Source organism: Eptesicus fuscus, chromosome 13, assembly GCF_027574615.1.
Source record: "Eptesicus fuscus isolate TK198812 chromosome 13, DD_ASM_mEF_20220401, whole genome shotgun sequence".
NCBI classification, from domain to species: domain Eukaryota; kingdom Metazoa; phylum Chordata; class Mammalia; order Chiroptera; family Vespertilionidae; genus Eptesicus; species Eptesicus fuscus.
This window is the reverse complement of record NC_072485.1, coordinates 43,150,720-43,167,127: the sequence shown is the minus strand read 5'-3', so window position 1 is coordinate 43,167,127 and position 16,408 is coordinate 43,150,720. Positions and strand designations below refer to the sequence as shown.

Sequence of the window (16,408 nt, the reverse complement as noted above, 5' to 3'; positions counted from 1 at the left end):
TGATAGAAAAAGCATTAATTAAATAGCCCTTTTAAAGGTTGCATATGGTTATATATACCCAACATTCACACTCTCACATCCAATGTGCATAAACTATACAGTTATGATACATCACACATAAAAAAATATCAATAGTACCCGCTCTTCTTTCCTGAAGTAGTGGAGGTTGTTTAAAATTTTTACCAAACCCTTCAACTGTAGCTACAAGTACATAGTATCCTTTGGGCCCCCCCTTCCAGACATTTAACATGATCATTCTCTTCTCCTCTCTTTCCTCTTTCCCCAAGGTCTGAGATAATGAAGTTGAGGGAGACAGACAGAGTAGGGAAATGATTAAAGATCCTTAAAAGGTTCTCCATGGGGACCTCAGGTAGTTGCATAAAAATCAGGGATTTAAGCATTCACCCTCCAGTCTCTCCATATTCCCAGAACCAGAGTCTCTAGTTTTAGCCTTCCTTCTTCCCATGTAAGGCCTAGAGTCTTTGGATGTAGCCGTGGTGTGTGAAGAGTCAAAATAGTAGGCAGGTACTTGATGTTGAGTTGTAGAACCAAGAAGAAATCCCAGAATGCTCAGCCAGAGCTCTGGAGAGAGAAAGGAGAGAAAAGACTTTGAGGCACGAGAATGGCTATAGCGGGTACCTGCCCAAGGTGGAGACTGCTGTAGTCAGAGATTGCTGACTTCATGTGATCCCAGGTCTCATTTAGAACTAACTGAGAAAGAAGACAACAGCTTTCTCACATCTCTTCACTGTTTGGATTTGTTAACCTAAATGTTTCCAAGTTTTCAGAATGTGCCTTGGAGCTCCGAGATTTAAGTTTGAATTCCAGCTCTGCCACTGATTGGCTGAATGACTTCAGGCATATCATCAAATTTTCTAAGGTTCCTTCTCCTCATTTGCAAATTGAGGTAATAATATTAACTTTCAAGGCTTTACTAAGGCCTCATGCTATTTCTTTTGCAATGTTCCTAGTACAGTGTCTGATAAATAGTGAATGTTCATCAGATATTATAGTTCTTTCTCACCACTCTACTTCATTTGCATGACAAAAACTTTCTTCTGCCTCAGGATTTAGGAGTTAGATTGTTAACCACTATGTAGTTTGACTGTCCCTACTAAGCCCTTGATTTTGTGCTAATTTCTGCTACGTGACAGTGAAATGTCATCATGTCATCAATGTGAGAAGAATGTGTAATCTTGTTTAGAGACTGGAATCTAAAGAAAAATTAGATCTCGGTTCAAATTCCATTTTGACCATTTACTATGCCTTTGATCTTGTAAATATTATTTTTTTCTAGGCCTCTGTTTCCTCATCTATAACATTATAATATTAATATAACTTTATTCACAGAATTATTTTAAGTAAATAAAACGTGAGTCAAGTTGGCAACAGCTAATTAAATAAAATTTGATTCTTATTCATGCATTTTTAAAACTTGCTGAGCACATATGCATACCAGGGCACATTCTAAGCACTCTTTAACAAAGTAAACAAAGCAAAGCCCCTGCTATCTTTGAGCTCATTTTATAGTGGGATTATTAATTGGGAGTGAAATGACCACTGCTCTGGAAGTCAGGAGACTTAAATCAATATATGGCCCCTGTCTAGTGGCTGTCCCCTTCTGAGCCCTTTTTCTTCATCTGTAGAAGACTGAGCCCTACCAGCATCATTGCCTTTTGTTCTGTGGACTCTCAAGGACTCTGCATTTTGATTGGCAGTGTGCCCATGGTTGATGGTACTTCAATCTCTCCTCCCACTTACGTTCACATCAGATGATTCCTAAACTTCTAGGAAATGCCACTTACTGACTGATGTGAGGATCAGAGCTTTGATTTCTTATTCCATCCATCAAGAATAACTTTAAGCCATTCACATACTCTCCAGTTCTCTATGGAGTTTTGTGAGCTGGGTAGCATTTATGCTCTATCTGAATTAAGCTAGGCTTCTATATCAGAAAGAACAGAGAAAAGGGTGAGTAAAAAATTTGTCTCTAAGGTTAACAATTATATGTGGCTAAGAAAGAAAGAAAGAAAAATAAAGAAAGAGGGAGGGAGGGAGGAAAGTAGGAAAAAATAAATAGCAAAGGAAGTAAGGTAAGATAAGAGAAAGGAAGAGAATTTAAAGAAAATGTGTAATGTTCGTGAAAGTCTTGGCAGAAAACATACATGTGAGAAAAAAATTAATTAAAGGTCTTCTCATAAGGGGTAGGCAAAGTTAAGTATAACTAATGGGAATAGTAAAGATGTTCAAACCTCTTAACCTGAAGGAGCAAGGAGAAAAAACTTTAAAGAAAATAATTTTTCTATAAAATTATATAAAAATGTTGAGAGGAAACCATGGTCCAGAAGGAAATGGTTCTGTGGAAGAGCTGTACAGTTCTAATCTTTTTTTTTCTTTTAAAATTTGTTTCCAGGTGCAATCACTAGCTTTTTCTCAATTCATTTCAGGAATTGAGAGGGAATCCAATACCATTTCCCTCCACACACAATGACATCGGGATCCCTGGCAAACAGCAGCAGCATTTCCTCCACCTTCCTGCTGAGTGGCATTCCTGGGCTGGAGCACATGCACATTTGGATCTCCATCCCATTATGCTTCATATACCTGGCTTCCATCCTGGGCAACTGCACAATTGTTTTTATCATTAAAACAGAGCCCTCACTTCATGAGCCAATGTACCTCTTCCTGTCCATGCTGGCTCTGACTGACCTGGGTCTGTCTCTTTGCACACTCCCTACAGTGCTTGGCATCTTTTTGATTGGGGCACGAGATATCAGTCAGGATGCTTGTTTTGCTCAACTCTTTTTCATTCACTGTTTGTCCTTCCTGGAGTCCTCTGTGCTACTGTCTATGGCCTTTGACCGCTTTGTGGCCATCTGTCGCCCCTTGCACTACGCTTCCATTCTCACCAACACGGTCATTGGCAGAATTGGCCTGGCTTCCGTGGGCCGCAGTGTAGCACTCATTTTCCCGTTGCCTTTTATGCTCAAGAGATTCCCTTATTGTGGCTCCCTCATCCTCTCCCATTCCTATTGTCTCCACCAAGAGGTGATGAAATTGGCCTGTGAAGACATCAAAGACAACAGCATCTATGGCATGTTTGTCATTGTATCCACAGTGGGTATAGACTCACTGCTCATTCTCTTCTCCTACGCCCTGATTCTGCGTACTGTGCTGTCCATTGCATCCAAGGCTGAGAGACTCAAAGCTCTTAACACCTGTGTTTCCCACATCTGTGCTGTGCTCCTCTTCTACACTCCCATGATCGGCTTGTCCATCATCCACCGCTTTGGGAAGCAGGCACCTCATCTGGTCCAAGTGATCATGGGCTTTGTGTATCTTCTGTTCCCTCCTCTGATGAACCCCATCATCTACAGTGTGAAGACCAAACAGATCCGAGATCGTGTGACCCATGTCTTTTGTTACTAGCTGGCTCTAGTCTTAGAGGCATTATTTCCTTAAGTGTATTCTTACTTCTCTATCTTTGTAATATCTAATGTGCATAAAATGAAGGAGGCTTTTACTTATTTACTAAACAAATCTATAATAATAAAAGCATAATATGCTAATTAGACCAGATGTCCCTCTGGCCAACCTTCCAGTCGAAGCCGGGGCTGATAGGGAAGCCTGGATCCCAGGTGCCAGAGGGAAGCCGGTGCTGGCAGCTGGGGGAAGGAAGGCCTATTCTTGCACGAATTCCGTGCATTGGGCCTCTAGTATATACATAGGATTGTATTGCTCATAGTAAAAAGAAGTTGATATAGAAGCAAAAAGAGATTAGCTTCCTCCAGCAGGGGGAAGAGAGTGTCAAGAAAGGTTTCCCTGTCTTGAGAGCCTTAAGGGACATATAAGACTTGGGAAGTCAAAGTAGGAAATTACAGTCCAGTCTGAAGGAACAGCATGTGTAAAGCTGAAGCAAAGGTGTGAGAGAGGAAATGCATTCAGGGAAATATCTGAAGTTGTTTTATGTTGTCGTTTTCACACATGTCAGAAAAGAGTAGAAAACATGGGGTGGGGGTGAAGGGCTAACTGAAAACAGGTTGAGGCACTGACTATCTCAGAAAGATCAGGAGTCAATGAACCAAAAAGAGACAATTTCTTATGCCCTCTTATCTTTGCATTATAAGCGTACCTCCACATTGCCCAGATTTTGAAAAAAAAAAATCTTTTGAGTAATATATGTCAATACAGTATTTGTAAGTTTGACTTGAGGTATCTCTTAGGAAAGCAAGCCTGGATAAGATGCTATCAAGAAAAGCTTTGAACATCTAGAGGGAAGTATGAGGATGTCATGTTCCTGCAGTTTTAGTGCAGGATCAAGAAAGGGAGTGGCAAAGAGCCAAAGGCAAAATCTTTCTCTATGAGGTTTATATGGAGCTAGTTCTCACATGAGATTGGTCTCTTCATGACTACCTAGCACATTTGACATTTAACTCATCCTGTCTGTTTCTGCAATGATGGGTATATCATGCAGAAGATCCTAGATTACTTAAACAAAGAAAATAGAGTAAAATGGAATACTTATGTGAGTGTCATGGGTAGTGTATGTCTTAAAAAGAGTAGAAACTATACTTTCAGGGTAATGAGGAATCAATGAAGTAGTTATCTAGGAAAGTAAAAAACAAACACATTTACATAAGAGATTCACACTGTCTATAATATAGAAAATTAATTAGGGAAGAATTGATAAGGAAGTGTAAATAGGAAGCCGTTAAAGTCATCCAGAAAACAAATAGTCGTAACAAGTACCAAGGTAGAATGAGTGGAGGGTGAGATTGATGCAAGCAGCCAAATTAGGAGTCCATAAAAAGTTCTTGCATAAGATTATGATTTAAGATGATTATTCTTGCAGAAGAGATAGAAAAAAAACAGAAACAATAATAAATGGTTGAGAGAGAAAAAAATAACAGAAAAAAATGATAATTGGTTGAGAAACTTCTATAGCAATTGTGCCAGTTTAAATATGGAAAATAAGGTGAGGTAGTGAACACTGATGTAAGAATAAATTTGGGTTGAGAGAAGTAATAGGGGAGGTTAAGTTCTCTGGTCTTTAACAAAGCAGACAGCAAAATTAGGCAAACACCACAGCTTTTGCTTTAGGTTCGGTGTGATTATAGCAGTAGGAAAGGAGCTGCCTAAGGCTGCGATCATGTGCTCTAACCTGAAGTGGTTGACATGGTATATTTCAATCCTCTGGTCGCAGAGATGCTCCAGATTTTGAGCTTAGAAAATGAACAGTACTTTTATTCAATGATGGTTACTCATGAATTCACAAACTGACATATTTTTCAGGCCCTTCTTTGCCCAAGTATGTATTAAGCAATGCAAAAATAAATAAGACTTACAGACATTTATAAGTCATGGGATTTATAATTTAGCAAAGGCAAACAATGTTCAAACAATTAAAGGTTAATGATTGTTGAAATTATGTTGTAGTGCCCAACCGGCATGGCTCAGTGGTTGAGTGTCGACCTATAAACTAGGAGGTCATGGTTGGATTCCCAGTCAGGGCACATGCCAGAGTTGCGGGCTCAGTCCCCAAGGTGGGGTATGCAGGAGGCAACCGTTCCATAATTCTCTCTTATCATTGATGTTTCTGTCTCTATCTCCCTTCTTCTCTGAAATCAATAAAAATGTATTCTTTTAAAAAAGTATATTGTAGAAATCAGTACACTGTGAAAGGAGACAAAATTCAGATATAAATTTGGTATACTTGGAGCAAGAAGATGTTAGCAAAATAACAGATGACGTATATTTAAGCTACATCCTGCTAAGCTAATTGGGAGAAAGAAAAGTTGAGGAAATGCTTTTGTTTTTAGGCATACTAAATCCTCCTCACCCTCCCACCCTACAAAGATTTCAATGTCTTAATCCTTAAAATTTGTGAATATATCACCTTATCTGATAAAAGGATACTTTGCACATGTAATTAAATTTATAGATTTTTGGGTTATGGAGATTATCCTGGATTTCTCAGGTGATTCAACATCATTACAAAAATTCTTTAGAGCAGATAGCCTTTCCTAGCTGTGGTCAGAGGGACACCTGACTATAGAAGGAAGGCAAGAGAGAACATGAAGGATGTGAGCCAAGAGTCAAGAAATGCAGGTAACCATAGGAGCTGGAAAAGGCACTTGATTCTCCTCTAGTGCCTCCAGAAAAGAACGCAGGCTTGCCAACAGCCTAATTTTAGCCCAGTAAGAATCACGTCAGGTGTCTAACTTACAGAATTGTAATAGAATAAATGTGAGTTGTTTTAAACCATTGTTTATAATAATTTATTATGCAACAATAGAAAACTAGTATAGCATCCTGACATAAAACACACCATAAGAAAAGCTTTATATGTAACATGGTGGTGTACTTGTTTGATAGTGTTGAAGTACAAGGCCAAGTGATTACAGATAAGGTAGTGAGGAAAGCAGGTATTGAATGACGGAAAAGCTTTGTGCATATTGAGAGCCTTGCCATTATCTCAAAACTTTTTGGACAGCTATTGAAAGGTTTCAAGTGTGGTTACATTTGCCTTTAAAAAGATCTTTCTAATGGTTAATCTTAATGTTCAAGATGATAGGCTAATCCTGGGGAAGATTTAAATCTGAATTAAAACAGCTGCAGTGGGAATACCGTAAATGGGGGAAAGAGAATCTTACCAATGGATGATCTTCACAGTTTGATGATCAAATCCTGTTTAAAATAGGTATTTACTTTTGTGCCTACACCCAATCGTTATTGTCTTGCAATTGAGGACAAGGCTGTTTTTGTAGTCATGACAAGTAAGCACCATGCCAGCCTTCTATTTAAAACTCTATATACAGATGTCTGTCTTCGAAAAATCAGTCACATATGTCTGTACATAGTTGCTTAGTGGAATTTGTGAGTTACATATAAATTACGTTTGTCTTATAACATCAAAACAACAACAGAAACCCTAAATAATTTCCTTCACCCTCTCTCTGCCCATTCTCAGAATCACCACTTTAGTGGAATTATTACAACAGTCTTCTGTTGATCTCTCTTCTTCATCTCTCTCAAATCAGTCCATGTTACTCGCGCTTGCAGACGTGCCATTCTTAAAATTTGATTTATCATGTTAGGTGTTTGTTGTAGCAATGAAATTGTCTGTTCAAGGACCTCATAAATTTAGACATTTCAAGGCTTTTCTAGGTACTCAAAAATCTACTTTATTCATACTATACAAAATTTTTTCTCATTATTTGCCAAATTATACTCTCTATTCTAGTCAGACCAACATCCTTCTTAGCTGTTATGTTCCCTGCTAGTCTACTTCTCCTCCATAGTATGGAGTGACTGTGCATTGTATACCTATAAATTTAATAGATGCTATTTGAAAAATAATATCAATCTTTACAAATTATATTCTTTCTTTAAAGGCTGACTCAAATCTACCTGCTCCATTACATAGTGTTTTGTTTCAACTACTCTTAAAATACTCATTAAACCTCTGTGAATCATATAATATGTCACCTGATTATTTCATCTTTCCTGTTTAATATTGTATTCTTGACTTTATTATAAATTCTCTACAGCACAGCTTTTCATACTCCCATTCGGGTTTTCCATGAGATAATGACCACTGGGGCACTGAACACATAGTAGGTGCCCATAAATAGTTACTGTTTGATAATTTATTACCTCAATATTCAAGTTTGTATCTCCTACATGTGGTCAACAACTTTCCCCAGACCTTTTCCCGGATTTGTCGAGTCTTTACACAATAAACTATGGGGTTCATTAGGGGTGGCAGCAACAAGAATATATCTGCAATAAGGATTACAATGAGGGGGCTTTTGTGTTGGGCAAAGCGGTGCATGGCAGCCAGGGTGATGATGGGTACATAGAAAATGAGCACAGCACAGATATGGGAAACACAGGTATTGAGGGCCTTGAGTCTCTCTGCCAGAGATGCAATGTTGAGTATAGTCTTTAAGATCAGCATGTAAGACAGAACAATTAATGCCAAGTCCAGCATAGTACAGAGAGCAACAAAGAAGCCATAGATCACATTGATCTTGTTGTCAGAGCAGGCCAGCTTCATGGTATCCTGATGCAGACAGTATGAGTGAGAAAGGAGATTCTTCTGACAATATTTTAGCCTCCTTAGAGTGAAGGGGAATGGAAGAACTAAGAGAAGGCTCCTGATGGCTAAAATCAGTCCCATTTTAGCAACTCTGTTGTTAGTGAGGAGAGAAACATATCTCAGGGGATTGTGGATGGCAAGAAAACGATCCAAAGACATGACCAGAAGCACTGAAGATTCCATGACAGTAAATCCATGGATGAAAAATTCTTGAGCAAAACAGGCATTGTGTGAAATTTCCATGGCATTAAACAAGAAAATTCTCAGCATGGTAGGAAGGGAGGAAAATGACAGGCCCAGGTCAGAGATGGCCAACATGGCAAGAAAATAATACATGGGCTCATGAAGTGAGGGCTCTGTCTTTATGATAAAGAGAATGGTGCTGTTGCCCAGGATGGCAACCAGGTACATGAGGCAAATGGGGATGGAGATCCAGATGTGGGCATGTTCCAGTCCTGGGATTCCAATCAAAAGAAAAAGCTGGACTTCAGAGTTATTGAAAATAGACATGAGTGAAAATATGAGCTCTTTATCTAGATCTGAAATCACATAAACAAAAACAGTCACACTTTTAGATAAAACTCAGTGTAGTATGGATAAGTAGTTCATGTATGTACTCTATTTAGAGACATATTTTTTCATTCTATTAATAAAATGCAATTTTCTATATTTCTTAAAAGTCCATAAACATTTTTATGACTCCAACACAGGAATTTTACTTACAACAATTTATCCTAAGGTGGTAGTTTTCCAATAGTTTTATCCAAATATGAAAATTGTTTCAAAACAGAGCTGCTTTGATTAAGTCAGTGACAGGCACTTAGGATCTTTCCCTCTCTTTTCTCACATGATCTTCAGTAGTTCTCTCTTGGTTTCATGACAAAATCCCTAACTTCTTGGAAGAAAGTTTAAAAATAATAGTCTAAGAAAATAATCAGAGATCCTTGAAAACACCTACACTATGGTAAATAAGTATTAAATGCTAGAAAGTACATGTATAGAAAATAATCAGAGATCCTTGAAAACACCTACACTATGGTAAATAAGTATTAAATGCTAGAAAGTACATGTATAGACTAAGTTTTACAATTATGAGGTAGGTATTTATTATCTGCTAGAGGCCCAGTGCATGAAATTCGTGCACGAGGGGGGGTGTCCCTCAGCCCAGCCTGCACCCTCTCCAATCTGGGACCCCTCAAGGGATGTCCAACTGCCCGTTTAGGCCCGATCCCACCAGGATTGAACCTAAATTGGCAGTCGGACATCCCTCTCACAATCCAGGACTGGCTCCCAACTGCTTGCCTGCCTGCCTTCCTGATTGCCCCTAACTGCTTCTCCCTGCCAGCCTGATCACCCACTAACCACTCCCCTGCCAGCCTGATTGATGCCTAACTGCTCCCCTGCCAACCTGTTTGCCCCTAACTGCCCTCCCCTACAGGCCTGGTCACCCCTAACTGCTCTCCCCTGCAGGCCTGGGTCCCTCCCAACTGCCCTTCCCTGCTGGCCTGGTCGCCCCCAACTTCCCTCCTCTGCTGGCTTGGTCACCCCTAACTGCCCTCCCCTGCAGGCCTGGTCTCTCCCAACTGCCCTTCCCTGCAGGCCTGGTCGCCCCCAACTTCTCTCCTCTGCCAGCTTGGTCACCCCTAACTGCCCTTTTCTGCAGGCCTGGTCCCTCTTAACTGTCCTCTCCTGCTGGCCTGCTCGCCCACAACTGCCCTCCCTTGAAGGCCTGGTCCCTCCCAACTGCCCTCCCCTGCTGGCCATCTTGTGGTGGCCATCTTGTGTCCACATGGAGGCAGGATCTTGTATATTGGAGTGATGGTAAATCTGCATATTACTCTTTTATTAGATAAGATAGAGCCCTGATGCACAGGTGGGGGTCGGCTGGTTTGCCCTGAAGGGTGTCCTGGATCAGGGTGGGGGTTCACTTGGGGCATGGGGTGGCCTGGGAGAGGGGCCTGTGGTGGTTTGCAAGCTGGCCACGCCCCCTGGCAACCCAAGCGGAGGCCCTGGTATCTGGGATTTATTTATCTTCTACAATTGAAACTTTGTAGCCTGGAGCAGAGCCAAGCCTTCTGCTTGCTCCATGGGGGCAGCCATTTCTGTTGGGATTTATGTATCTTCTATAATTGAAACTTTGTAACTTTAAGCCGAGGCCTGGGCCAGCCAAGGTATGTGGAAAGCTTGGCTTTCTCCATTGCCGGGGGCAACCCTATCCTCCTGCTCTTTCCAGCTCCATGGCTGCAGCCATTTCTGTTTGGATTTATGTATCTTCTATCATTGAAACTTTGAAGCCTTGAGTGGAGGCCTAGGCTGGCAAGGGCAGGCAGAAAGCTTGGCTTCCTCCATTGCCTGGGAAACCCAAGCCTCCCTCCTACTCTCTGTGGCCATAGCCATCTTGGTTGAGTTTATTTGCATATTCGCTCCTGATTGGCTGGTGGGCATGGCTTGTGGGTATAGCGGAGTGATGGTTAATTTGCATATTACTCTTTTATTAGATAGGATATTTTATATGTGAGTATAAACACCAATCTAGGTTCAATAAAGCACAAACATAAAAATATTAATATTGATTATACAATTTTTTTCCAAAAGAAGTGGGAGAAAAAGAGCTCAGATACACCTTTGGGAGTTATGTATCCTTATTGTCTTCATGTTTGTACTCCTTCATGAAATGGATAGTTCCTAGCTCAAGCACCTATGAGTCACACTTCATTTTATTATCCCAAGAGAAAGTGTTGAAGCCATACAGTAATATCATGGGCTTGTTAATCTTAGCTCTCTTAAGCAAATTATCTTATATTTTATCTCTGAGCAAATTAGGAAAAGAAATTCTAAGTGAAAAAATACTCAAATAACTCCATTTCTTTTTGTAATGTAAAATGTTTAAATCCACCTACATATTAAATTAAACCCTGATTTTGTTGTTAGGGTCTCTTTTAAGGAGTTAACATATATTATCCAATGTAAATATACAAGCTTATGACATTTTCAATTTTTTGAGTTCATGGTATATCAATGTTAAATAATCAGTATAAATTATGGGAGAAACACACACATCTAAGTTAACCATCATAAATCCCATCTATACTTAGTAAGACTGATGAATACATGCATAAGTAAATAGAAATTATTATTTTTATAATTTAAAATGCAAATATAAAAGACTAAGGTGCAAAAATAAAAGGAGAGGCCACAGAAAGCAAGAGTTCACATGAATTGTTAACCTCACTCCAGAATTTTTTTTAAATTCAAATTGTATAGAGGAAAAATCATCACTGTACAATGGAAAATACATGGACAATAAAAATTTTGGGGATACTCTAAATTAAAGCTTGATTGTGAATTAAAATTGTAATTTACAATTCTTTAGAGAATAACCAAGAAAAATGTAATACATAACAAGCAGACCTTGACTGATATTTAATATTTTAGGGTTACATTATACACAAATATGTGTTTGTTTTTTTCAGCTTGTGAATGGAACTGCATCTGCAAATGGAGTTTGTAATGACTTTTTATCTCTTATCATGTCAGCAAACCAAATGCCAAGCCCAGAGAAGTTATATTTTAGATGGTAGCAGCTATATATAAGCTGTATATAAGCTGTCAGAATGCCTATTTAACGAATTTTATTCTAACCCCTCTTTCCCAGGAGTCATAAGAAAAGTTCTCATTTTCACAAACACTTAATTTTTATTTTATTTTATTTTCATCTTTGGCAAATGAATATTGCCTTAGTTCTTCCAGGAAATATTTCTGTCATGCATATTTATTATGGTAGTTTCTACACTGTTTTATAATGTATTGTTTTTATGTATCTCTACCCAACACAACCCCACTACCGCCATATATAATGACTGCCAAATACTACAAAGCATAGATAAGATTTTATTTATATTCATATATCTGTCATCAACATAGTTTCTCAGCAAACATGCAAAGAATGCATGTGAGTGGAAAAAAATGTAAGACGTGTAGAATCATCTCTTAGTGCCTTCTCCCTTTCTTCTATGATAGTACCCAAGGAAAATTTATGCTCACTCTACTCACCATTTTCAGTGGTAAACTTGACATTACACAAAGTGAGCTTTTGGACATGGACTCTGAATTTCAAGAGAAATAACCCTATAGAGCTGTCAGGTCAGAAATATTGACATGCAGTTGGTATCTGAATTCATGAAAGTAGATGATATCACCCAGGAAAATGTACAAACACAAAATTTAAATTTCAGTTAGAATTATGAGTAGCAAGATTGTTCAGAGCATCTTGCCCAATCCATTAATATGGGAAAAAATCTAGGAGAGTGGATGGAGTGGCTAACAAAGAAGACAACATCCCAAGAAGGATAGTCATCAGGTCTAACATCACCCAGATCACTTAGAATTTCAATTTCTTAAAAGAAATCAGCCCTCAAGTTTGATGCAAAAACATCTAGGTATAAATGTCAGCTTGGCACTGAATTTGGATAAGCTGCTTAGGCCTCCAAGCAGATATTTGCTCTTCTGTTAAATACTGTAGAAAACAGTATCTATCTAAAGTAGTAATTTTATATATTATTATAAATGACTTAACATAATTTACATAATCAGTCAATAGCAGTGCAAATTATTTCAACAAAAATTTCCTATAAAATCATTCCCATGTCAAGTACTTGATTGCCTTAAGAGGGATTTTTTTCTTCTTTTAATTGACAATAAGACTTACTTTTATTTGTCATACTATCAAGTAAATGGGACTCTATTGCTATCAGAGTTAATAAAATCCTTTTTAACCTTCAGGCCATGCAATCCTATCCCCTTACACACACACACACACACACACACACACACACACACACACCACTTCCTCTTAGTCATTTCTTCAGAAGTAAACTGTTTAACAAAGCCATAGGTTTAAGTTTCCAAAGGGATTTTCAGCTACTAGCACTTACCAAAACTGGATGCTCAATATGTCAATATTCTCAATATGTCTCAACTTTTACTTCCACCTTATATAGATGTACCTATTCCTCTTTCCCTCAGGGTTGTAGACTCTTGGGAGAAATAGAAATCAGCCTGCTCCCTGGGATCTCTGAATGAGTTTACAGAGAAAGTGTTGGGCTGAATGTGTTAACTCTTTGGTATCCAGGATCCCCAGCTGGAGCAAGAGATGAGGTGTAATGCAAAGCAAAGGGAAAACCACTCAAGTGAGAGGTGGAAATCACATTGATCGAGAAAGCTTGACATGTAACATTCATAGAGATTATGTAATATAGTTAAAAGAGCAAAATATTTTAATCTCAGTTTGAGGTCAGACTACTTTATTTATTTAACCTCAGCTTAATTAGCCACAAAACGGAAATCATAATACACAAGTATCAAATATCCATGCAAGCATCTTACAAACTACAGAATGGCTTACTGATTATTCCATTTATTCCTTTGAATGTTTGACAAATGCCACTGAAATAGACATGTCCTGCCACTCAGTGCTGGATTTCCAACCAGGTATCCCAAAATTACATGCCTTCTATACTAAGTATATATTGCATTCACTAGAAGCTATTTAAATGCTATCTTCAGGGTTTCATTATATCTTTATAATTATACAAGTCCTATATTGTGGTTCAATATCTAAATTAAATAATAGTTACTGAAGGTTATGAAGTGATATGATATTTTGATGATAATTTAAGTAAATATACTAGAATGTGTGTGTGTGTGTGTGTGTTGTGTGTGTGTGTGTGTGTGTGTGTGTGTATGGCTCAGTGGCATGGCTCAGTGGTTGAGCATCAACCTATGAACCAGGAAGTCATTGTTCAATTCCCAGTCAGACCATATGCCCTGGTTGCAGGCTCCATCCCTAGTGTAGGGTGTGCAGGAGGCAGCCAATTAATGATTTTCTCTCATCATTGATGTTTCTATCTCTCTCTCCCTCTCCCTCTCTAAAATCAATACATATTGATTTTATATATTCCTTACTTAAGAGAAAGTTCAGTATGAATAATGCAGTTAGATCATATATTAATAATAAACAATGATATATTTGATAAAATTCAAAAGTGTAATTTAAATAGTTATAGCCAGGCTTAAATACATGATACACATCTCTGTGAATAAGAAAGGAACAGAAATTCAAAACATTGAGCAGGGATAAGCCTACTCATTGCTGGTTTTCATGTCTGGATAAGACAATCAATTATCATCTGAAAAATGAGATTAAACATTCTCCATGAGATATGAGAGCATCTGAACCAAAATGACTTCTTAAAAATCAGAATGGGCCATTCTAGAGGATATTTTTGCTGACCATCCTGTCTTCTTGTGACTTAACAGTTTATTATAAGACAGCCAGACTTCCAACTGCCAATATCTGCTTCCTTTTAAGTTAGAGCCTCGATGGGTAGGCTCTGGCTTATACACAACATTGCAAAGTGCTTGAGATTCAAAAGAAATGAGCAAAGCTATAACAGAGAAGATAAAACAGATGGGACAATGAAGAAACTAAACAATGATGGACATAAAATAAATGTATTAATAATTATATTAAATGTACTTGATTAAAGACCTCAATTATAATACAGCACTTGTCACACTGAATTAAAAGTCATGCTGATTATAAAAGTTGCATATGAACTATAATGACACAGGTTAAAAGTAAAAAGATATGTCATGGATGCAGAAGATATGCCTTACATACCAACATATATGGTGAAAGTAGCCATATTATTATCAGAGCATATGAAATTTAAAGCAAGCCATGTCACCAAAAAAAAAAGGGGGGGGAGAGATTTTGCAAAGATAAAAGAACTCATAGCAACCTTAATGCTTTACATGTAATAGGAAAGTTTCAAAAAACACAAAGAAAAAGTAACAGAACCAAAAAGAAAAAGACAAATTCATAATCAGATTTGGAGATTTTAGCACTTCCTTCCATTGAATGCTACTTGGTTACATATGTAAGTTAAAATCATTTGAGCTGGTCACTTCAGATTTCTGCATCATACTATAAGTAAATTATATTTTAATAATAAAGGGGGAAAATCATCATTGATTATAAGGGAATAAAAAGAAACAAAGATGGTGAACCTAAACTAAAATGTCAATTTATTTGGAATGAAATGATTTCTTGGTATCCTCAGCTGTTTTCCCTGGGGCAAGGCAGGTTCTCCTTGATATGTTCAGGACTCCACAAACTATGGTCCTGATCCAGGCCCTCTGCTGGGAATTTCTTGGATCTTCCTTAGGGAAATAACTTCTTTAGAGAAGGCCGCAGAGCTGGAGAACTTGGTGTCCCATGAGTGGAGAGCTCAGAAGACAGCTCCAGGAGCCTGGGACCTATAAGTAAAGGTCTTGGGCACAGAAGCTGAGAAGCCTCTAGCCTCCAGTCATTTCTGTTTCCCTCGGTGGTGAAATGGTAAGTTCAACAGGATCCTAACATAATACTGTCTTACAATGTGTCTGTCTCCTGAAGTGTGTGTGAAACAAGAGTACTCTAAGGACCGGGACTTAGAGAGGATTCTGAATAAGGCTGACTGTCTGAAAGCTTCCATAGTTTTTATATAGGAGGGACTTAATTTTTTTTTTTTAATGTTTAGTTGCATGAGGAATGAAGGGAATTTTTTCTTTGAGCTATGTTTTCCTGAGAAGAGGAGAGTTTAACTTAAATTTGGGGAAGAAACTACGAACATTTAAAATGCACTAAGTCTCCTTTTGGCCACCCATTGTCACTATTCATTTCACCCATCTATGGTTAAAAAGTATCCATTTATTCAGCACAGTTAGACAAAATGCTAGATAGAGTCAGAACTCTATGTGAGATAGAGAAAACTAGTCTGATGAAAGGCTGCATTTTATCTGCCCAACCAAAGAACTGCAAGTCAGACATCCCAGGGTCAGAAGTCAGACCATGGATAACCATCTTAGCCACTAGACTAAACTCAGAGGAGAAGGCTGTAGTCTGAGAAGTGAGGACAAGTAATATGACATTATGATCTCAAGTTATTAGAACTTTAGACTAGAAACAAGAGAGCGACTTAGTTATGCCAAATGAGTCACATGAAATTGGAAAGGAAGTAATATAAGAGCTGTATACAGTGGAGTGGCATTCTGCGGGAGAGTAAGACACAACTAGGTTTGAATCCAGTTCTATCTCTTACGAGTTGTTGCTTTCTTTCCTAACTTATAGAGCAGAGATAATAATAGTACTTGCTCTGAGAATTAAATAAAAGTATGTATAGAGAGAGTTTAATATGTCATTCATCTGAGAAAGTATCCCTGAATTTTAATTCTTATCAATAACAAAAGTTTGAGGCTTTCTTTCAA

General features: G+C 38.2%; 2 protein-coding genes across 2 annotated transcripts; one reads left to right on the top strand and one right to left on the bottom strand.

The window, feature by feature from the left end:
• Positions 1-2,487: 2,487 nt before the first annotated feature.
• LOC103304122 (olfactory receptor 51G2) lies at positions 2,488-3,429 on the top strand. The gene has a single exon (XM_008161058.2). The coding sequence runs from the start codon at positions 2,488-2,490 to the stop codon at positions 3,427-3,429; it is 942 nt and encodes a 313-aa protein (XP_008159280.1).
• Positions 3,430-7,657: 4,228 nt separating this feature from the next.
• LOC103304123 (olfactory receptor 51A7) lies at positions 7,658-8,611 on the bottom strand. Its single transcript, XM_008161059.2, has one exon. The coding sequence runs from the start codon at positions 8,609-8,611 to the stop codon at positions 7,658-7,660; it is 954 nt and encodes a 317-aa protein (XP_008159281.2).
• Between the last annotated feature and the right edge of the window lie 7,797 nt (positions 8,612-16,408).

Coding starts and splice junctions, on each gene's coding strand:
- LOC103304122 (XM_008161058.2), top strand. CDS start 2,488: ATGACATCGGGATCCCTGGCAAACAGCAGCAGCATTTCCTCCACCTTC.
- LOC103304123 (XM_008161059.2), bottom strand. CDS start 8,611: ATGTCTATTTTCAATAACTCTGAAGTCCAGCTTTTTCTTTTGATTGGA.